The 23,249-nt window shown below is 45.3% G+C and overlaps 1 protein-coding gene across 4 annotated transcripts in view; it reads left to right on the top strand.

The window, feature by feature from the left end:
- Positions 1-12,632: 12,632 nt before the first annotated feature.
- Klhl3 (kelch like family member 3) overlaps positions 12,633-23,249 on the top strand; it is a 118,216-nt gene continuing 107,599 nt past the window's right edge. For all 4 annotated transcript variants that reach the window (XM_045152517.1, XM_045152516.1, XM_045152518.1 and 1 more), the window contains exon 1: positions 12,633-13,194. In XM_045152517.1, the coding sequence (XP_045008452.1) occupies positions 13,181-13,194 (14 nt within the window). In that variant the 5' untranslated portion in view covers positions 12,633-13,180. The remainder of the gene's footprint in view (positions 13,195-23,249) is intronic.

Below are 23,249 nucleotides of genomic sequence, written 5' to 3'. Positions count from 1 at the left end.
CTTTGGCTTGACCCTCATTTTTTTATCTGTAAAAATTGGAAGGATTGATAATGCTGCCTCAAAAGGTTTTACAAGCAAGCACACAGGTAAGGTACTGTCTCTGGTAAACTGATGTTTCCACTATAGCCCCTCATAGAAGTGACTGACTGCCACCCAGACCGCACAACATTCACCCAGTGAATGAGGTGCACATCATAGGTATTCCGTCTTTATCATCTTTAGTAACAGCTCTGTACTTCAACCAGCCTTTACTTGCCACATGAGCTTAGATGTGGGAGCGCCTCCTGCTTCAGAGGGGAGAGAAAAGAACTATGCTAATGGTAAAGTCTTCTGTTTTTATTGCAATAAGGAAGGCATAGGCAAAACAAGTGTGGAGAAAAGGTGGTTTAGAAAATCACTTTTGAGGATAAATCATTTTACCTTAATTACTGTCATAGAGAAGGTTGGAGAAGAAAGAGGTAGCAGACAAATGAAGACAAGTGTTTATACGTAGAAACACGTATGCTTGTTCTAAATACGATGCTCAGTATATTCACAGAGATTCTCAGTAGGGGATTAGTGGTATGGCTCAGTGGTTGAATGCTTGCTTGGTATGTTCCAATCCCTGGTTTGATTCCCAGTACTCAGAAAAGACAAAACAAAACAAAAAAATGTTCTTGTTGAATCTACTCATTAACCTTCCACAGTGAGGTAGCTGATATTCAGAAAGGTAGTTTTCCAAGAGTGATTGCTAAGGGGAAATGATATAGCTGGGAATTGAATCCAAGTCTGATTACGTTGGTCCTACTCTTAGTACTAAACATGGGCTTCCAAATAACAGCTAATTTGTGCCAAGGCTGTACGTAGTAAGATAAAGGAGAGTTGTGAGAATTAAATTGGAAAAAGTAAATTGGACCATACTGCTGAGTAGACAGGTAAGTTTATTCTGTGGGCAGTGAACATCACCAAAGGCTTTTGCACCACCTTGGTTGTAGTGACTTCAGGAAGATTATTCCAGTAGCGTTGAGTAAAGTAAGTGACAAGACTGCTGCGTGCGACAACACGTTAACCAGGGAAGAGACTAAAGCAAAGGATGACCGGAGGGGCCGGAGAGATGGTTCAGTGGTTAAAGGCACTTGCTTGCAAAGCCTGATGACCCCACTTTGATTCCTCACTGCCTGTGTAAAGTCAGATGCACAATGTGGCACATGCCTCGAGCTCATTTGCAGTAGGTAGCAAGGAGTCCTGGCCTGCCTTCCTCCCTCTCTCTCTGCTTCCCTGCCCCCACCCACTTGCAAATGAATAATACTTTAAAAATACTCAGTGACTTGGGCTTGGTGGTTTATGCCTTTAATCCCAGCACTCAGGAGGCAGAGGTAGGAAGATCGCTGAGAGTTTGAGGCCAACCTGAGACTACATAGTGAATACCAGGTCAGCCTGTGCCAGAGTGAGACCCTACCTCAAAAACAAAAACAAACAAACAAACAAAAAACCTTATTAAAGGATTCTTTACCTACCCTCCCCCCCAAAAAAATTACAGACTGACAGGAACTCCAGGGAGGTTATGTAAGCGGAATGGGAAATAAATGGGTATTTGGAAAATAAAAGAGAGGGAACAATTGGCTCGCAATTAGTATGTTAGTGGAAGGATGGTGACATTGGGAATGATTGAGAGGGTATTTGGATATACTTGGTGCTGATAGCACTGAGTCTTGCATTTACCTTTACAAGATGGTCACTGCTGGATATTGTCTTTTTACCCTTCCTGATCCACCCTACATTTCTACCCCTTCCTGTGTCCCAACAAGCACTACATACTTGGGGCTGGAGAGATGGTGCAGTGGTTAAAGCAATTGCCTGCAAAGCCTAATGACCTGGGTTCTTTTCCCCAGTGCCCACATAAACCCAGATGCACAAAGAGGCTTATGTAGCTGGAGCCCGTTTGCAGTGGCTGGAGGCTGGAGGCACTGGCGAGCATATTCTCTCTGTCTCTGTCTCTGCAAATAAATAAAAATATATTAAAAACTAACTACATACTCTTCCCTCTGACTTTCTCCATTTGATTTGGTCAGATCTAGAGGGTAAAAGGTTACGTCAGGATATCTGCACCCTTGGCAGTAGGTAATCCGTGGGCATAGCTTTGCTCTGTTGACTGTCTCACAGCTCTAGGTCTCTCCTGCTCTGCTGACTGTTTCTTGCAGTTTTCAGTCTCTCTTGCTTTGTTGACGACCTCTTGTAGCTCTAGGTCTCCTCTGGCTTCTGACTCATATCTTGTTAATTTTTCTCCAAAACTGGAGATTTTTAAAACATGCATTAAAAGATAAGTATCTGATTAGTCTTTTTCCTGTACAATCCCAATGTGCGTATTAACACTGCCACTGTTATGTACTTTATTTTTATTTTTGAGACAGAGACAGAGAGAGGGAGAGAATGGGTGCACTAGGGCTTTCAGCCGCTGTGAATGAACTCCAGGTGCGTGTACCCCCTTGTGTGCATGTGCAACATTGCATGCTTGCATCACTTTTGTGTCTAGCTATAAGTGGGACCTGGAGATTTGAACAAGCATGCTTCGGCATTGCAGGTAAGCATCTTAACCGCGAAGCCATCTCTCCACCCCTGTAGTATACTTTAGCTATGAACACAATAGTAGCAGTTCAGAGTTCTGTGAGTCCTTACAGCAAATCTCTGAACATGGGAGTTGGTCTTGGGGATCCCTACCACAAGCAACTTTTTTTGTGTATGCTTCTGTTACCAAGTGTTTTGAAAGTATCAGGTTTTACATTTTGGGGCAATTCGTCACATGACAGCGAACTCTATCTTACGGAAATACCTACTGGGCTGTTTCTGCTGGGCCTAGTTCTCCAGAAGTTCTCTTCCAATTGGTTGTAGTCTCACTTTTGTCCTTTAAAGAATTTTATTTTTGTTTATTTATTTGAGAGAGAGAGAGAGCGCATGAGAGAATGGCTGCCCCAAGGCCTCTAGCCATTGCGAATGAACTCCAGATGCCTGTGCTACCTTGTGCATCTGGCTTACATAGGTACTGGGGAATTGAGCCTCAAACCAGAGTCCTTAGGCTTCACAAGCAAGTGCTTAACCACTAAGCATTCTCCCCAGCCCCTCACTTTGTACTTTTGTAACTAGAATCGTCCATGGTAGCTGGTGGAAGTGTCAAATGAGGAAGGTGAAATTACGGATTTATTTAGTCAGAAGTATTAAAGTGTTCATAACCTTTGCCTCTGTGACTTTATTACTAGGAATTTAATCTGAGGAAACAAGTCAGTAAAAGGAAGCCATCCTGCATAAAGATGATCATTACAATGCCAATGCAAAAAAGAAAAAGGAAAAGGAAACCATTTAAATGTCAAGGGAAAATCTAACTTACACTCTGTCATAAGGCAAAATACTAACTGTTAATCAACAGATATGGGTAAACAGTTGGAGTATATGTATTTAAAAATATTATTTATGAGCTAGAGAAATTGCTCAGTATTAAGGCACTTGCATGCAAAGACTAACAACTTGAGTTTGGTTCTCCAGTATCCATGTAAAATCAGATGCACAAAGTGGTGCATGCATCTGTAATTTTTTTTGCAGTGGCTCTTCTCTCTTTGCAAATAAAGTATTTAAATATTTATTTGCAAGGAGAGACAGAGAGAGAGAGAGAAAGAGAGGATATAAATATGAGCACACCAGGGCTTCCTGCCACTGCAAATGAGCTCTAGGTGCATGTTCCACTTTCTTTATCTGGCTTTACATGGGTACTGGGGAATCCAACCCAGGCCATCAGGCTTTGTAAGTGAGTACCTTAACCCACTGAATCATCTCTCTAGCCCATACATTTAATGGATTTAATATGATTGAGACGTAAGAAATACAATTCAGATGTGTGCCACAACACAAATGACCCTTAGGAACAAGGTTGCTGAGTGAAATAGGCCAGACACAAAAGGACAAATACTTTCTTCGTTGGTGGGAGCACCCCTATGAGGTAGCTAGGGGTGCCCTGTCCTGAGAAGGAAGATAACTGAGGGCACCGCTCCATGTTGGAGAGCGTGCTCAGTGTGTGCCAGGCGCTCCGCTCCATCCCAAACAAATAAGATGAAATAGAGGTTAGCTGAGGTTGTCGGGGGGTGGTTGGAAGCAACTGGAATGCACTGTTTAAAGTGAACTAGGAAGAAGTCTTAATGATTAGAGGTGTTTGCTTTCAAAGCCTGCTGGCCAGAGTGCGGTTCTCCAGTATCCACATAAAGCCAGGTGCACAAAGTGGTACATGTTCTTAATGCCCCAGAATCGTACATTTTTATCTGTTAAAATGATAAATTGTATGTTTACTATCGCAGTTATAAAACACAACACATTTAATTCAAGGCCTTACATAAAGGTATAAAAAATCACATCCTTGAAATGAAAAAATGTAAATGAAATCACAGGAAATGGAAATTAGTTGCAAATATATACAATTATGAATGCCCCTTTAAAATGCTGCAGGCTGGGCAGAGGAGATGCTCGGTGGTTAAAGGTGCTTGCTTACAAAGTCTCCAAGCCCAAGTTCAATTCCCCAGTACCTACTGAAGCAAGATGCACAAAATGACACATGCGTCTGGAGTTCATGTGTAGTGGTTGGAGGCTCTAGCACATCCCCATGCACACTCTCCTTCTCAAATAAATTAAATGTTTTTTTAAGTGTCAAAGACCTAGTACACAGGAGGAGACACGTGTCACAACTTTGAGACCAGCCTGGGCTACATAGCAAGATTCTGTCTCACAAAAGCTAAAGAAGTGGGCTGGAGAGATGGCTTAGCGGTTAAGCGCTGGCCTGTGAAGCCTAAGGACCCCGGTTCGAGGCTCGGTTCCCCAGGTCCCACGTTAGCCAGATGCACAAGGGGGCGCACGCGTCTGGAGTTCGTTTGCAGAGGCTGGAAGCCCTGGCGCGCCCCATCTCTCTCTCTCCCTCTATCTGTCTTTCTCTCTGTGTCTGTCACTCTCAAATAAATAAATAATAAAAAATTAAAAAAAATAAAAGCTAAAGAAGTAAGTACTTCAAGAGTAATAAAAGATTTTAAAGTGCTACAAACTTTATTAGGTTCTCAACTTTATTACTTGTTTCCACTTTCTCTAAGCAGTAAGTTGTTTCTCTCTGACTTCTGACTGTACTCACCAGTCACTCATTTTGTTTTCACTATTGCTTGTGTCTATGTGTAATATATTTAACTAGCTTGTAAGCTCTCAGGCATTCTGTTGATATCAAATCTGTGTTGTTGATTTTTTTTTTTTTTTTTTTTGGTGTTTTTTTGAAGCAGGGTCTCACTCTAGCCCAGGACGACCTGGAACTCACTCTGGGGTCAGGCTAGCCTTCGAACTCCTGGCAGTTATCCTGCTTTACTGTCCTGAGTGCTGGGATTAAAGGTGTGCACCCCACCACCTTCAGACTGACTGATGTTGCAGCTGCCGTTGTAGTTCCGTGAGACTTACTTGGCTGAATTATAAGAAAGTTATTGGATCAAAGCAGAGATTTACCAAAATATCCTTACATTCTTGCTGGGTTTTTCTTTTTCTTTTTTTTTTCTTTTTGGCCATACTAAGGATTAAACCTAGGGCCTTGCACTGGCTAGGCAAGCACTCTACCACTGAGCTAATATCCCTAGTCTTTTTACTTTCTGTTTTGAGGCAGGGTCCCACTATGTTGCCCAGGATGGCCTTGAACTTGGGATCCTCCTGCCTCAGCCTCTCAAGTACCTGTGATTATAGGCCTGTACAACCAGGTCCAGCTTCATAAGGATTTTGCACTACTTTAAGCATGTGACTCCTGAGTTCCCCGGACCTAGCTGGGTGGAATGCTCCTACCTGTTACCCAGAATTCAGGTGGAAAGCAGAACCATTGCTAGTTCTGGCTACACGGTGAGTTCTTGTCTCAGAAACAACCGAGGCGTGGGCATGAGCCACCTGACAGAGCGCTTGCCTGCCATGTGCGGGGCCGGCGCGCCTTCCCTTAGCATCGCAGAAAAAGAGTCTCTGTACTTGCCACAAGTGCAGACCTGGCCTTACCTCAGTATGTATCACAGGATTCTTGATTTTGGGTCTGTGTGTTACCTGTATTTTATCTCATTGTGTCCCAGAAAAGAACTAAGTGGAGGGTGAGGCAAGAACACCAGATAGAGGGCAGGGCCAACTCGGGTCCATTTAAAGCTGAAAGAGTCAAAACTCGTTATTCATGAATTTTAAGTGAGTTTAAAAAAAAACTGTTTCAGGACAGATGCTATAAAAATGTTCTCTTGGGCTGGAGAGATGGCTTAGCGGTTAAGCACTTGCCTGTGAAGCCTAAGGACCCCGGTTCGAGGCTCGGTTTCCCAGGTCCCACGTTAGCCAGATGCACAAGGGGGCGCACGCATCTGGAGTTCGTTTGCAGAGGCTGGAAGCCCTGGCGCGCCCATTCCCTCTCTCTCCCTCTATCTGTCTTTCTCTCTGTGTCTGTCGCTCTCAAATAAATAAATAAATAAAATTTTAAAAAAAAATGTTCTCTTTTGTTAATAAAATGAAGTTCCAGGCTGGAGGGATGTCTTAGCAGTTAAGGCATTTGCCTGCAAAGCCAAAGGACCCAGGATTCCCTAGGACCCACGTTTAGCCAGAAGCACAAGGGGCACACGCATCTGGAATTCGTTTGCAGTGGCTGGAGGCCCTGGCATGCCCATTCCTCCCTCTCTCCCTCTCTGTCTACCAAATAAATTAATTAAAATAAAATATTTTAAAAAATAAGTTTTTACTTTTGTAATGAGGAAATACACAGTTTTACCAGCAGAGGGTGCCAGCTGTGGACTGCTGATTTGGGAGAGGAAAGCTCAGGGAGAGCCCAAGAGGCTTGAAAACCCTCGTCTGTATGGAGCCTCTTTTGGCTATCGCTGGTCTGGCATTTTGACTCCCTTGAGGTCTAGTTTTCCCCAAAACAGTCTCTGGCTAGGCCTGGTTGGTAGGTGGGGAGATGCTTGGAAACCTTGCGTGCCAGCAGTGTGTAGTATCTTTAGGGGTTCAGCCAGTGGCCAGGTGGAATGAGCTCAGGCCAAGCACCCAAAGGTCTGGTTCCACACATGCCTGGTTCCTCTTGGGTGGTCTTGAGCCAGTTGTTTTCTGTCTCTTCTTTATTGGGCTTATCTCTAAAATAGAGGTAATTAAGAGGTGGGGTCTGCCTTGTACATCAGCTAATAGCAGGATCTGGGTTCAAACTCCAGTTTTGCCATTTTCTATCTACTGGACCTAGGTCAAGTCATTTAAATCTCATAACTGCGGTTCTGTCACCTGTATGGACCTCATAATGTAAAGATAAAGGAGAGGGGAGCAGGGAAACGTAGATAGGGTCCGGCTCAGGGAATATGCAAGGAATGGAGCTATTACCATTCGGGACTGCTATCCTGAGTCAAAGGAGGGAATGGTCACAGGGTACTGCATAGTCTGAAAGATAGACAGTTGTCCCGGGGACCGTGCTTCTGATTCTATTCAGGGCATGGACTTCTCTCTCCTCAGGAGGAGGATGGATGGTGAGGGAAGGCAGACGTTCCTCTGGATCAGGTGCGATTCTGTTTCCCTTTTGACTTTTGGGGGAATCTCAGATGCCTTTTGAGTTTGTCTGGTTTTTTGGGGAAGTGGACTTTAAGAAGCTCATCCAGTGGTTCAGAGCCCAGAGGGGGCCATTTAGGTGGGAAAGATGAGAATGGGCCTTACTTCTGCTCTGATGATGTCCTTGCTGGCCTGCTGGGAAGAGTAACTGTTGGGGAAGAATAAATGCTCCTGGAGGGGCCCTACCCTGGGGATTCCAGGACCAGAGGGTCATGGAGGTTGTTTGGTAGCAATGGAATAAGCACTAGCATAAGCGGCAGCTGCTAATGGTTACTCAGTGCTTATTACACACCAGGTTCTCTGCCAGGTGCTTTATATATTCACTTTCACATTCAAACCTAACAACCCTGGGGGTGGGGCTCTGTCCTCCTTTTGCAGAAGATTAAAAACCAGACTTATGACTTGCTGAGGGTCATGTTTCTTGTAAGTATGCTTGGACCATGTCCTATCTGATTCTAGCAATCCAGGCTCTTTTCTTCATTGTTCTATGTGGTCTTTAGGTTAAAAATTTATTAATACTTATTTGAGAGTGGGGGCGAGGGAGAATATGGGTATGAACGGTGTACCAGCGCCTCTTGCCACTTGAAATGAACTCCAGATGTATATGCTACCTTGTGCATCTGGCTTTGCTCGGGTACTGGGGAATTGAACCCAGGCTGTCAGGTTTTGCAGCATGTGCTTTTATAACCACTGAGCAATCTCTCAAGTCCCTCTTTATGGTTTTTCCATCTAGCTGACCATTTCAGTTATTTATGAAGTTTATTAAAATTTCTCATTCCTAGCCAGGTGTAGAGGCTCATGCCTTTAATCCCAGAACTCAAGGACACTGAGTTAAAAGGATCACCATGAGTTTGAGGCCAGCCCAGACTACACAGTGAGTTCCAGGTCATCTTGGGCTAGAGTGAGACCATCTCAAAAAACCACCCTCTCCCCCCACAAAAAAAAACCCCACAAAAACCAACAAACAAAATGCTGAGCAAGGTGGCTCATGCCTTTAATCCTAGCACTTGGGAGGCTGAGGTCAAGGTAGAAGAATCACTGTGAGTTTGAGGCCAGCCTGCGGCTATAGAGAAAATTCCAAGTCAACCTGGGCTTGAATGAGACCTCACCTTGTTGGGGGGTGTGGGGAGATTCCCTTCAGGCAGATGCCACTGCGTCTCCTTACATTGCCTTCCACCAGAACCCAGCAGGGCCTCTTCTCCACCTGAAGACCAGCCTGAAAGACTGGCCAAGGCGGTGGCCCAGGGAATGTTTGGATAGTAGAATGAAAATTTGTGCGTGAACTCTAGAGACTGGCTCTTGGCTCAGCTCCGCCCTGGGGTTTGTGACGTAACTTCTCTGGGGCTTCTCCATTCTGTCTTATGGATAGTGAGTGGTGAGGAAAGTTGGATGGTGTGACACATTGTAGTAACACTGGTCAGCATGGCAAAAGTAGCTTGCAGAGGAAATTGTGATGTTTTTTTTTAAAAAAATTAAATTATATGTATTTAGGGAAGTACAGAAGCAAGGAAAGATACCTATGTGGCTTGAGAGCCCGCGTGGAGGGCCTGGGAAAACCATGGAGGAAAAAAAAAAGTTCAAAGAGCTCCTTCCCTGTGGGAAGTTGGAGGGGATAAACAGCCCTTGTGGAGAGTAAGGGCTAGTGGGCTCTGCCCAGCTGGGCCTAGGTCAAGCAGAGGGGAGACTCACCAACGGCTAGAAGTTTCCAAGTGGTCAAGCAGCACAGGGCTGGTGAGATAGGTTCTTACTAGCTCAGGCTGTCCTGGGACTTACTCTGTAGCCTCAGGCTTAAATGCATAGCAACCCTCGGGATTAAAGGTATGTACCACCACACTTGGCTTCTGCAGGGCTCTTTTAATATTTTTACTTATTTGCAAGCAGAGAGAGCGGGGAGAGGAATGGGTACTCCACGGCCTCTTGCAAACGAACTGCAGACATACGCCCTGCTTTGTGCATCTGGCTTTATTTGAGTCCTGGGGAATTGAACCCCGGCTGACAGGTTTTATAAGCCTTTAACCAACTGAGACATCTCCCAGCCCTTCTGTAGTGTTCTTAAAAAATATTTTATTTACTTGAGTGAGAGAGACAAAGAGAGAGTGAATATGGGTAGGCCATGGTTTCTTGTTGCTGCAAACAAACTCCAGACACATTTGCCACTTTGTGCAGCTGGCAGCTGGCTTCATGTGGGAACTGGGGAATTGAACCTGGGTTGTCAGGCTTGCAGGCTTGGCAAGCAAGCAAGTACCTTTACCTGCTGAGCTATCTCTCCAGCCTCCCTCCCAATATTTTAATTTATATATTTGTAAGCAAAGAGTGTGTGTGTGTGTGTGAGAGAGAGATAGAGATTGGGTCCAGCAGGGTCTCGTGTAAATAAACTCCAGATGTATGGCTTTATGTGGATACTGGGGAACTGAACCTGGGCTGGCAGGCTTTGCAAGCAAGTGCCTTTAACCACTGATCCATTTCCCCAGACCTATGTAGGATTTTCTCCTGGCCCTAACACTTGCATTTTGAAGCTTGAATATGTTCAAATCTTAACTATTTCCTTTTCTGATATTTTTCTTTCTCCCCTTTCCTGTACAAGGAAGGTGGGAATGAGGCAAGTCCAATGGATGGGTCATTTTATTCTCATGGCCCTCCTGTGAGTCACCACAGTGTCTTCCTGGTGGATGCCTGTACCATGCCAAAGGTTCCGGGATTCTGGGTCCTTGTTTGCTTGCTCAGCTTCTTGTGGTCCTGTGATTGATTTAAAGAGGAAATATCTGGACCACAGCCACAAGGCTGAATAGAGGAGGAAGGGAAGTAAAGGGAGAAAGGCAGGAGGGGCACTGTCCTGCAAAAGTGATGTTCCAGGGGTGTAGGATGCAAGTAAAATTTTCCCAGCCTCTTCTCACCTGAGGAAGAGTGACTTTGGGCAGTGGCCCTATCTAAGAGGACCCTGAGGTGTCAGGAGTGGTAGACTTTGAGAAGCACATCCCAGCAAATCTGAGTTCAGGAGGCTAGGTGAAATTCAAATTAGACTGAACAAATTTACCAGGTCAAAATTATAACAGCAGTAACATGTGGTGAGTGTCTCTCATACTTTCACACATATCACGTTGTCCCCCTAAAGGTCCCCATGAAACAGTAGAACCAGAAACGCGCTTCTTAACACGAATTACACTGAGAAGAAACAATGAAACATTTCAAACCTTGTTAGATTTTAGAACTGAAAGGGACTCTAGAGATGGTTGGGTTTGATGGCATCTTGTGACTGAGGCCTAGCACCGGGTTCTGAGTGGGGAAAACTAGCCAGCTGCCTCCAGTGGCCCTTGTAGAAGCAGGCAGAGCACAGCGGAGTTCTGGAAGAGGAGGCCCTGGTCTGCCTTTTGTGAAGTATCAGGGAAGAGCGTGAGCCCTTCTGTGTGTGTGTGTGTGTGTGTGTGTGTGTGTGTGTGTGTGTGTGTGTGTCTAATTGGCCTCATTTTCTCCGTCCCTTGGCTGGGAAACTCAAACTAGCCTCCTGCCTTCCCCAGATTATTTTTCATTAAAAATTTTATTTATTGGGTTAGGGAGATGGCTCAACGTTAAAGGCACTTGCGTGTAAAGCCTGACAGCCCAGGTTCGATTCCCCAGTACCTATCTTAAGCTAGATGAACAAAGTGGCACATGCGTCTGGAGTTCATTTGCAGTGGCAAGAGGCCATGGTGCATCCATGCTCACTCTCTCTCTCTTTTGGTCTCTGCTTGCAAATAAATAAAATTAATAACAGTTTTACTTATTTGCGTGTATATGTGTGTGCGTGTGTGTGTGTATAGATGGGTGTGCCCCATGGTCTTCTGCCACTGCAAATGAGTGCCTGTCTGGCTTTGCATGAATGAACAGGGCACGGAACCCAGGCTTGCAGGCTCTGCAAGCAAGCACCTCTAACCACTGAGCCATCTCCCTAGCCCCCGAAATTCCTTGCCTTGTTTTTTTTCAGGTAAGGTCTTCCTCTAGCCCAGGCTGACCTGAAATTCACTATGTAGTCTCAGGCTGGCCTCATACTCCCACCTCAGCTTTCCAAGTGAATGCTGGGATTAAAGGTGTGTGCCACCATGCCTGGCTGCTAGTCTTTCTAATAAAATTTTTCTGTTTATTTGCGCATGTGTGTGTGTGTGTGTGTGTGTGTGTGTGTGTGTGTGTGTGTACACGGGCGCTCTTGGCACTACAAATGAACACCAGGTGCCTGTGCCACGTTTTGCATTCAGCTTTTATGTGTGGCTTGAGAATTGAACCTGGGTCAGCAGGTTTTGTAAGCAAGCACCTTTAACTGCTGGGCCATGTCCCCAGCAGTCTTTTAAAAAAGTATTTTATTTACTTATTTGAAAGGGGAGGGAGAGAGCGAGACAGTGAGAGAGAGAGAAAGAGAGAAAGAAAGAAAGAGGCAGATAGAATGGGCACACTAGGGCCTCCAACCACTGCAAACAAACTCCAGACACATGAATCACCTTGTGCATGTGGCTCTACACAGATACTGGGGGACCGAACCAGGGTTCTTAGGCTTAGCAGGCAAGCACCTTAACTGCTATGCCATCTCTCCAGCCTCCCAATAGTCTCTTAAGTGTGCTCAGTGTTTGTTGTGACAGCTTACTGCAATGGTCATTTGCTTTTGCTAACAAATAGGAGTTTTGATATTTCTAGTAGCTCTTTCTTTCTCCTTCTCCTTCTCCTCCTCCTTCTTCTTCTTTTAAATAGTCTTGCTGTGTATCTCCATTCTGGCTTGGAACTTGAGATTACCCTGTTTCAGCCTCTGGAGTGCTGGGGATGACAGACACTATTCTTGGCTGTAGCTTCCTTTCCTCACTTTTCTTCCTGTCCTTCAATTCTTCTCTGTGTTCATCTCCATTCTGCCAAGGCTTTTCCTGCTGACTTTACTTCATCCTTCACCTGTCAGAGCTAGTCAAGATTTGGGGAGGAGGAGTGAGCACTAAGCTGTTGTCTACAAGCGCATTTCCCCAGGTGGATAAACTCCACTGTAGGCCACAGAGGGGCCTCCTCATTCCAGCAATTGGGCCAGGCCCACAGTCTCGCAGCCTGCAGGGAGGGGAGGAGAAGGTGGCAGGGTTTCTCTGTTAGCCAGGATCCATCTGGTCCTTTGCAGCGGGGGGGCAGCGGAAGCCAGAGACCCTGGGGTAGACCAGTGTCCAGGGCTGGGATGCCTGGGCAGATGTGGTGGCAGCTGGAAAGGTGGCACCGCTGTTGGGTGGCTGGAACTGCGGCTGTTCCTAGGAGACGGAGCCGCCGCCGCAGCAGCAGCAGCAGCAGCAGCAGCCTGCGGGGGAGGGGGAGCAAGTGGGTTGCTGCTTTTAGCAGCTGAAAGGGCTGCAGGGAGCTCTGGGTAAGATATTTTCTACCGCCGTCGCCGCCGCTTCTGCGGTAGAAGCTGCCTGGAGTAAGTGAGAGGAAGGAGGATCGTGAGAGGGAGGAGGTCTGCCCCGCAGCCATGCTGAATCACCGCGGCTGATCCCATCTCCCCGCTGGGCTCCTGGGGGAACCGAGAGCAACACGAGCCAGTTTCCCTGGGTGCACAGCCTTTCGTTCAGCGGCTGCTACCCCTGCTGGGCCTCGCACAATGGACGGTGAAAGGTATGTATGTGTGGAAGTGGGGTGTGTGTGCGTGTGTATGTGTGTGTGTAAGTGAACGTGTGCCTGCCCTGCAGCCGCTAGCAAACATTTACGTTTGCGTTGGCTAGGCAGGCTGGGAAAACCTGGCCCTGGGTGGGTGCTCCTAAAGACAGGCGGAATCAGAGCAGGAAGGTCCCTTTCTGAATCCACATTCCACCCAGGGCTCAAAAGCTCCAGAGATCGGGCTTCTGCTAAGACAAGTCTGGGTTTGCTGAGCACACACAGGGCAGGCAAGCCGAAGGGACTTCCTCCTGGCTGGCGCTGGGGAGTAGTTTCAGCACAGGTTGAATTAGGATTGCTGCCTCAGCCAGGCTCTTCCTCAAGGAGGAATGTCCTTTCCTGGGGTGGGCGTTTTTCTTTAGTGGTGCTGGTGGTGGTGGTTGGGGGTGGGGTGGGGTCCATGCCATACAGGACTGGCCTTGCATGCACCCAGGTAGTTGAATGTAGGAAGTACGACGGGCTGGTGGCTTTCCTAAAAGTGAGTGTGTGGATCCATGTGGGTGGGCGCTGACTGGTGTGCCTGCCTCCACACACGCATGTTCAGGGATGAAGGAGACAAGCCCGGTCAGATGGGCCCTGCTCTCAGCTGAGTTTCATCCGAATTAAAAAGTTTCCAAGTGACACCTCAAGGTCTGTGCTTTAAAAGGGCTCTTGATCCCTCCACCAGGGACTTAGGAAACAGGAATCCAACAGAAGGCACTTAAGGACTTGTGTTCAGTGGGAACTAACCAGCCAGGTTTTTATTTCCTGGCAGGCACATGCATATATGATTTTAAATTATTATCTGAGCGAAGTGCTTGGGTTGCTCCTTGCTGGCTACAGATCAGGAGTCTCGACAGTGCCAGCCTCCTCATCCCACGGGCTGGCGCTGGCCACTGGTGCTGGGGGCGAACAGGGCTCACCACTGAGGATAGAAGTCTGCGGGAGGGGTCACGGACTGCTCCTCTGAGCTGGTGAAATGGGAACAAGCTCCACGAAATCACTGTTTAGAGAGCACCTTGATAAACACTTCGTAGGGCGGAGCAGTGTCACGGAGCATCTGCAGGCTCTAGAGAGCAGGTGTGGTTGTCTGAAGAGACCCGTGGGTGATGCTCCTTATGGGATTGCCACAGGAAGACCCGGGGACCCTCTTAGACTAAGTGTGCTGTTATGCCGCCTCTTTCTGGACATTTCTTCACAACAGGAGCTTAGTGTTGAATTCTTGGTGGACTTTGGGGTGATATATACAGGCTTTAATGGGCAGTGTCCTTCCTTTTTTTTTAATTATTTACTTATTTATTTGAGGGGGGAGAGAAAGAGGCAGATATCTAGAGAGAACGGGTGTGCCAGGGTCCCCCAGCCACTGCAAACAAAGTCTAGACACATGCGCCACCTTGTGCATCTGGCTTACGTGGATACTTGGGAATTGAACTTGGGTTCTTTGGCTTTGCTGGCAACCACCCTAACTGCCAAGCCATCTCTCCAGCCCATATGTTCTGCTTTTTATCATTGGTCTGTAGGGTAAGAGAGACGTGATGGAGATGTTAAGGTCCTGGTCCGTGCCCACTTGCATACAGACCTTAGTTGCTGGCATGAGACCACCAGGTGCTGACTAAGCACTTTGAGGTCCTGATTGTGTCCCCGGTTCTGTGTTCAGAAATGTAACAAGTCTTCATCCCCACAAGTACTCTTCGTCAACACCAGCTACTGTCCTCAGCAGTGGCTGGCGTCTGTGGCTTCAGGACACCTGGGATAAATGTTTGTTTGCTTTTTCTCTACCAGAGGCAGGCAGTAGACAGGTGATCCGAGCTGAGCATCTCCAGTGCTCACCAGTTGCCCAGGTCATAACTTTGTAAGAAATATTTTATATATTTATAAGAGGGAGGGAGGGGAGACACACCCCCCCACCCACACACACAGAATGAGAATGGACATGTCAGGCCTCTTGCTGCTGCATATGAAGTCCAGACTCATATACCATTTTGTTGTTGTTGTTGTTTTTAAAATTTTTTTTGTTTTATGTTTATGTATTTATTTGAAAGTGACAAACAGAGAAAGAGGCAGAGAGAAAGAGAGAGAGAATGGGAGCACCAGGGCTTCCAGCCACTGCAAACAGAACTCTAGACGCATGCGCCCACTTGTGCATCTGGCTAATGTGGGTCCTGGGGAATCAAGCCTCGAACCGGGGTCCTTAGGCTTCACAGGCAAGTGCTTAACCACTAAGCCGTCTCTCCAGCCCCGACTCATACACCATTTTGTGCACCTGGCTTTATATGGGTGCTGGAGAATCGAACCTAAGCAAGCAGGCTTTCCAAGCCAAGAGCCTTTTACCACTGAGCCATTTTTCCAGCCCCTGTCTTTACTTTTAGTTCCTATTCCAACTCCAGTTTACATGCCAAACTTTCAGGTCTCCTGTGATCTGGCTCCTGTCTCCATTCCCATTGCATGCCCACGCATCCTTCAAGAGTTCTGTTGGCGTCTTTCATGGTCACCCATTCTATATACATTACTCTAACCAGCATCAAATTCTTAACTCTCTGAGTTCCTTCTGTCAGATGTGTCTCTTCCTCTGGTGCAAAAGCTATCTGTCAAGGATGTTTAAAAGAAAAGAAAAGGAAAGAAAAGAAAAAAAAACAAAACAAAACACTTCCATTTTTTTTTTTTTTTTTTTTTTTTTTGGTAAACCTCAGCTTTTCTAGTTCCCCAATGTCCTTAGGTACAAACCACTAGTTTGTATCTTAGACCGGAGATACATTAGGTCCTTTGTGCTTCTATTTCATATATCTTACAAGTCCCTGAACTTGAGACCCATCCTCAAGTGCAAGGATGGTGCCTTGTACTTCTTTCTGAGCTGACCACTTTGTGGCTTCACTGGTAGCAGGCACTGGACAATGATTTTCTAGTTAACTGATAACTAACAGAGGCAGAGAAGAGATTGAAATCTTTGACTGGAAGGTACATTCTTGGATATCAGCTTTATTAGCTCAGCACGTGTAACTGAACCCATGAAATGTTTCAAGGTAGAAGAAGAAGAGAGTGGAGTAACCTTGGCTTATAAGTTTCCTGGAAACAGAGGGTAAAGGGGCTAGGTGATTGGCCTAGGGTCACATGTCCAAGCTTAGGACTGGAGGGATCCTGAATCTGGCTTTCAGTCCACATTTAACCTGCTGAAGCTTAACTGGGGCTGTTTTAAAGCACTAAAGTTTCTAACCAAGATGTTTCTATAAATAATTTTCTTTCTTTGCTAGGAGGGTAAGAAAATGCCTTGTACCTTTAAATGCTGTTAATTAAAAGCACAAGGTTTGGAGTAGCATGAATTCAGTAAAGTGAAATACTTTACAAATTATATGACCTTGAGCATGTCACACATTTACAGAACTATTTTTTTCTGTTCTGTGTAAAAAAATACTATTTTTATTAATTATGAGCATTACTGTGTGAACACATTACATATTGCTCATATTCCATTGGGCTATACTCTTATGTCCTTGGTTCTCACACCCATTCCACTGAGGGCCTTCCTCAGTGGGCTTATTTGTATTCACTGTGGGGTCAGGAGTCCACCGAATCAGCCTCTGTGTGGAGGGGACAATGCCTCGGGATACTTCTTCCCACTCTGTGGCTCTTACATTCTTTCTTCAATATACTTCTTCCTCTTCCAAAACATTCCCTGAGCCTCAGCAGGTGTGTTATAAATTTCCTTTAGTGTTGAGCTCGCATCAGCCTCTGATTTTTTTTTTCTTTTGTTTTGATGAATTTTGAATCCTCAGTGTCTACCACCATCTCCCTGAAAGAGGTTGTCAGGCTAGCAGTGAGAGCAGCATTCATAACAGTATTCTTCATGGGTTGTAGTGAAGATTAAATGGGACAGTATGTGTGAAGCACCTAGTGAGTTTTGAGTAGATGATAGTTGCTGTTACCCCTGGTGAGGACCTATGCTCTGTTTTGCCCTAGGTGACTACAGGGCTGGAGGGTTTTCTTAGACTGACCATCCAGAGCAGATTATGTGAGGCTATTCCCATGGGAAAGGCTTAGGGAAAGCTTAGCAGGCTGTCATCTTAACCTCCTACTTAAATTATCTCTTCATAGTAAGAGGCTTCATAGGGCTTTTGTATATGACCTGTGTGTGTGTGTGTGTGTGTGTGTGTGTGTGTGTGTGTGTAGCCAGTTTCCCTGAGTGTTTATTATGTACTAAGTCCAGGGTTCAATCCTCCTTTGCAGATTCCTAAGGGATAAGCCAAGGGGTTAGAAAGTCATCTTAGGGGGTTGTCACATTAATGGAATGGGTGATGATCATGGAATGATGAAGTATTCCAGAACAGAAATGACCAACCTAGACCCCACACGGCAGGACAACCTTCCTTTTTATAGGCGCCCTGTGAGTGGTTTGGAATCATGAGCCAGAGACCCCTTTGCTCAGATCATGACCTTGAGAAGATCCTGTGAATTTGTACCTCCTGTCTCTGACTGCATTCCCAAACTCTTGAACTCTCTGACAGATTTTCTTCTTAAAAAAAAAAAAAAAAAAGGAAGGAAGGAAGAAGTAAGAGAGTGTATGAGAATAGACACAGAAGGGCCTCTTGCCCCTGCAAATGAATTTCAGACATATGTGCCACTTTGTGCACCTGGCTTTACCTGCACTGGGGAATCAAACCTAGGCTTGCAGGCTTTGCTGGAAGCACCTTTATCTGCTGAGCCATCTCCCCAGCCCTCTGCCTGGTCTTCTGGTGGTAAATCTCTTGAAGGAATCACTGTGGCTTGATGAGCTGGTGACTTTGTTTTCTGTTAGTGAAGGAAACAGAGCATAGACAGCAATTTCAATGACTTCCCCCCCCCCCTTTCTCTCTCCCCCTCTCTCAGATACACTGAAACTGGCAGTTGCCCTTGCTGTTGGGCTTTTATTTCCGTTGTGAAAACCAGCCTTGTGGATGAATTAGAATGCTTCCCATTTACATGATTAGTACAGTGAATAGACAGATAGTAAAATGGTTGCCTGAGGCTAGAGACAAGGGGAATGGCTGTCCCTTAATGGATATAGTGTCTCAACTTGGGAAGATAAGTTGTGGAGACAGATAGTGTGAATGTAGTTCATCTTACTGAACAAAATGATAAAAATTATGAAGTTTACATTATGTATGTTTAAAACACACACACACACACACACACACACACACACACACAAGTCCTGGTCTCTGGCAAATCTGTAGCAATAATAGAGGAAAACACATTTTAGAAAAGGCAGCATAAAAATGAGAAGTTGCTGGGCAAGGGAGATGGCTCAGTGTGTAAAGGGTTTGATGCAAAAGCACGAGGAGCCGAGTTCAGAACCCTGGCACCCATGAAAAAGGCCTAGCTGTTTTCCTCTTCCTGCTGACCAGGCACTTAGCCTTCTCCCCGCTCTGAGAAACCACAAGTGGAAACTCCTGTAGAGATTGTTGTATACCACTGCTTCCCAGAGCGGATTTGCACCCACCCCAGCAGTGGCCTTTGGAGCCATCTTTCCATTATGGAGATATACTTTAGTCACATAAGGTTCTGAACTGTAGAAATAAGTCAGCAAAAGGAGCTCTGCCTTCTCCACACCTAGATTTGGCTTTCAGGATTGCTAAGTTTTAGATCATTAAGTCAGATCCAGACCAAGAGAAAGCTCTGTTTCATTTATTTGTTTTTAAAATATATTTTATTTATTTATTTGAGAGAAAGAGGCGGGGGTGGGGGGGGAGAGGGAGAGAGAATGGGCGCACCAGAGCCTCCAGCCACTGCAAATGAACTCCAGATGCATGCGCCCCCCTGTGCATCTGGCTTATGTGTGTCCTGGAGAATGGAATGGGGATCCTTTGGCTTTGCAGGCAAGTGCCTTAACCACTAAACCATCTCTCCAACCCTTTTATTTATTTATTTTTAAGGTAGGGTCTCACTCTAGTCCAGACTTACCTGGAACTCACTCTGCACCCCAGGCTGGTCTGGAAACTGCAATAATTCCCCCTACCTCAGCTTCCCAAGTGCTAGGACAAAAGGCATATAGCACCCCGCCTGGCTTTTTTTTTTAAAAAGTTTTTAAAGTTTTTTCCTCTGTATGTTTTCTTCTTTTTAAAATATTTATTTATTTGACAGAAAAGGAGAGAGAGAATGGGTGCACTAGGGCCTCTTGCCACTGCACACAAACTCCAGACACATGGTGCCATCTTATGCATTTGGCTTTACGTGGATAATGGGGAATGGAGCCCTGGCTGGCAGGCAGTGCAAACAAGCATCTTTAATGATTGAAGTCCTCTCTCCAGCCCCATTCTAGATGTTTTCTAAAGCAAGTGCTTTACCTGGTGAAATCTGCCATTATAGAACTGACCTGTGCTTTATTGTTTTTTATTTCTGGATGAACCCTAAAAGTAGGTCAACTTGAACAGACCAATAATAACACTGTAAAAAATAGATTGGACATGGCTTTGTTCTAAGATTTTTTTCTTTTCATGTTATGTAAGCTTAGTGGTTCTCAGGTTAGAAATACGTGGCTTTTTATAATTGATGGGGATTTTCCAACTCTTTGGCCGACTTTCCTTTGTCACTTGTGAGTGTATATTGTGGCCTCACCAAAGCTGTGAACATGGAGAAGCTCAACTCTCCCATTCCAACCAAACACAAGCTTGGCCCCCCAAATACCACAAGCATGGGATATGTTTTCTTTGAGTTTTCTCTCTTCTTGCCTAAACTTAACTGCCTGAAATGAAGTGTTTTACTTTTTTTTTTTTTTTTTTTTTTTTTGGAGACCGGGTCTCATGATAGCCCAGGTTGACCTGGAACTCACTCTGTAGTTCAGGCTAGCTTCAAACTTATGGTGATTTTCCCACCTCAGCCTCCCAAGTGATACAATTAAAGGCATGTACCACCACACTTGACTTACACTTTAGATTTTTATAATTTTATATGTTTATTTATGAGAGAGAGAGAGAGGGAGAGAGAGAGAGAGAGAACGAAAGAAAGACGGAAAGAAAGAAAGAAAGAAAGAAAGAAAGAAAGAAAGAAAGAAAGAAAGAAAGAGGGCTCCAGGGCCTCTTGCTGCTGCAAACAAACTCCAAATGCACATGCCACTTTGTGCATCTGGCTTTCCATGAGTAGTAGGGAATCAATCCTGAGCTTGCTGGCTTTGCAAGCAAGCAAGCAAGTGCCTTTAACTGCTAGCCATCTCCACAGCCCAGAAGCAGTCTTATTGGCTCATGGAGAACCTAATGTGCAGTGATCAGCATGTGTTGTAGTCACCTTCTCATTTTGCTGGGCCAAAACCCTGACCAAAAGCAGTGGATGGGAAGAGAGGATTCATTTTGGCTTACAGTCTTGAGAAGAAGCTTCCTGACGGCAAGGGGAAGCACACCATGAACAGAAACATCACCTCTGCCACAGCACAGGGCAAACTGCAGCGAGAGAGTGAGCTGAACTCTAGCAAGAGGGGCCTGAGTGTAATACCCCTAAGCTCATCCCCATAAGCTTACCCCCAGCAATACACCTTTTCCAGCAAGGCTCTACTTCCCAAATTGCCATCAGCTGGAAACCAAGCATTCAGAACGCATAAGTTTGGGGGGAACATTGGATTGAAAGCATCACAACATGTCCACTGATTAGTTTTCAGAAATAACTTGTAAGAGTCAGGATAGCCTGCTGCTGTTCCTTTTCTCTCTGAAGGAGAATTGTAAGGCCACCACCAGAGGCCCCGTCGTCAGAAGGCTGTGTAGTGAATGAGGGCTGCAGGTTTCAAGCCCCACACAGGAGAATCTGACCTGAGGCTGAACAAGAGGACAGGATAGTGTTGGGAGGGACCCAAAGCTAATTCTTAATTTTTGTTTTTCTTTCCAAAAGACCCCTTTCTTATTAAGGGAATATTTATTTATTTATTATTTATTTTTGAGGCAGAGTTGCACTGTAGCCCAGGATGACTTGGAACTCACTGTGTAGCCCTAGGCTGGCCTTGAACTTATGGCGATCCTGCTACATAAGCTTCTGAAATGCTGGAACTAGAGGCATGCACCACCACACCTGGCTGTAATTATTTATGTAAAAAAGAATTTATTGGCAACTCCCATATATAGACCCACAATGTACTCTGATGATAATCCCCACTCACCAACATTCATTTTCCCTGTCTCCATTTCCCCTCTACTGAACCCCCTCTTTCCGACTAGTCCCTCCTTTATTTTGGCATTATTGCCCCACTCCATCATTCATGATGACATGTTGATGGGGACCAACATTTTCAGGTCTCATGTAGGTAATGACAGCCACTGTGAAGTCATGAAGGCAACTGCCACTTTGAGTCTGGAAGATAGTATTCCAAAACACTTCTCCCCATCCTTTGGCTCATCCATTCTTTCCTCTAACTCTTCCCACAATGGTCCCTGAGCCTCCAAGAGGGTAATAGAAATGTCTCAATTAGTACTGACCACCCCACTGTCACTTTTTTCTAAGAATTTTGATGAGTTTTGAGTCTCCCCAGTGGTCACCACCATCTGAAAAGGGAAGCTTCACTAAACAAATGAGAGGGGAACAGTAATGTATAGGCATAAACATAAATATTTGGATGGCAATTTTTTGGGGCATAATAATGTATCCACTTAGCCAAACAACAATACTTTCCCCCAGCCTAGGGCTTATGACCTCCCCAGCCATAGGCTGTTGACTAGGTTCTTAGTACCTGTTATGAATTCCTTCCCATGAACTTGGCCACAAGTCCAATCAGAGAGCAGCTGGTTTCCCCCATAACAGTCATGCCACTATTTCACTAGTGGGCACATCTTGCCTGGCTGTCCAGTTGTGTAGCTTGCAGGGTTGGTTCACTGCTGGTTAAGACTGTTGATGCTTTTTCTCTCCAACAGACTGCACAGCCCTTTCCCGCGCTGTGCCAGCCGGCTGGGAGGCAATGAATGCTCACAGCACCGTCTGCCTCTACGGAGAGGTGTTTTCCTATTCTGTTGGCTTTCTTCTCTTTATTCCATCTCATCTCTAGTTTGAACTACTGCTTCTGAGCTTTGAATCTCTTGAAGCTTTGGAGAGGGGACATAATTCATGAGCTTGGCCATATTCCATAGATTCCTCTCCCCTCATTCTTTCCCTCTCTTGATGCTCTGAAGCTCATCATTTCTTAGCTTTCCCACACCTGCACAGTCAGCCTGTCTGGCGGCTCCACCTGTTGCCCTGACATCTCAAGTGTACTTTTCCTTTGTACTCATCGTTTGGGGTTTTCCCCAGCATGGGAAGGAATCTAAGAACTTCACTCTTCTGCTTTCTCTTCCTTCTTTTCTAGTTGCTGGCTTTTTCTCCCCTTCCCTCCTCCTGACTTTGTATCATCATTGCAGGGGACTGGACTATGACCTCTCTTCTATGGTGGAGGGGGAGATGGGAAATTGAGGGGAATAAAGTTATGTTTACATTAGTGAGGGGAAGTGAGGAAAGACGCAATAGTGCAATAGCAGTTATACCCAATTTACTTATCCATTCATTAACTACTGAGTAGTTAGATGTTTTAGATGCCAAGAAGACAGAGAGAACTAAGACATCATCCTTATTCTCATGCAACCTAGATTCTCATGGACTTAAACTTGCAAAGGATGCTTATTAAATTTTCATGGATTTTAGACAGTTATTGCATTTAACCATTATCAAAACTAAATTATGTAACATAAATATATTAAAACACATATATTACGTGCTCAGAGATCATAGATTTTTATTTATTTTATTGTTACCTAGGGCTTTGAGGTTATGATTATTATAGCTTATAAAACAATCACTGTAGGTCTGTAAAGCAGCAGTACATATCTTTTCCCAAATCCCATGTTCAGATACATCATGCTGGTAGTTTGAAATCTCTCATTGTGAGACTTTCTATGCCATCGGAATTGGCAAATAATAGCTACAAATCAGGGTTCCCTTCCCCACAGCTGTGGTCAATACAGAGATAAGTGCAGAGCATTGTGGGAACACAGAAGAGAGGAACTGATTTAGTGGCTAGTGGAGGATGGTAGGGAAGGCTTTCAGGAGGATGTTAGAGG

Source organism: Jaculus jaculus, chromosome 6, assembly GCF_020740685.1.
Source record: "Jaculus jaculus isolate mJacJac1 chromosome 6, mJacJac1.mat.Y.cur, whole genome shotgun sequence".
Classification (NCBI taxonomy): Eukaryota; Metazoa; Chordata; class Mammalia; order Rodentia; family Dipodidae; genus Jaculus; species Jaculus jaculus.
This window is presented reverse-complemented; position numbering and strand designations above follow the sequence as displayed.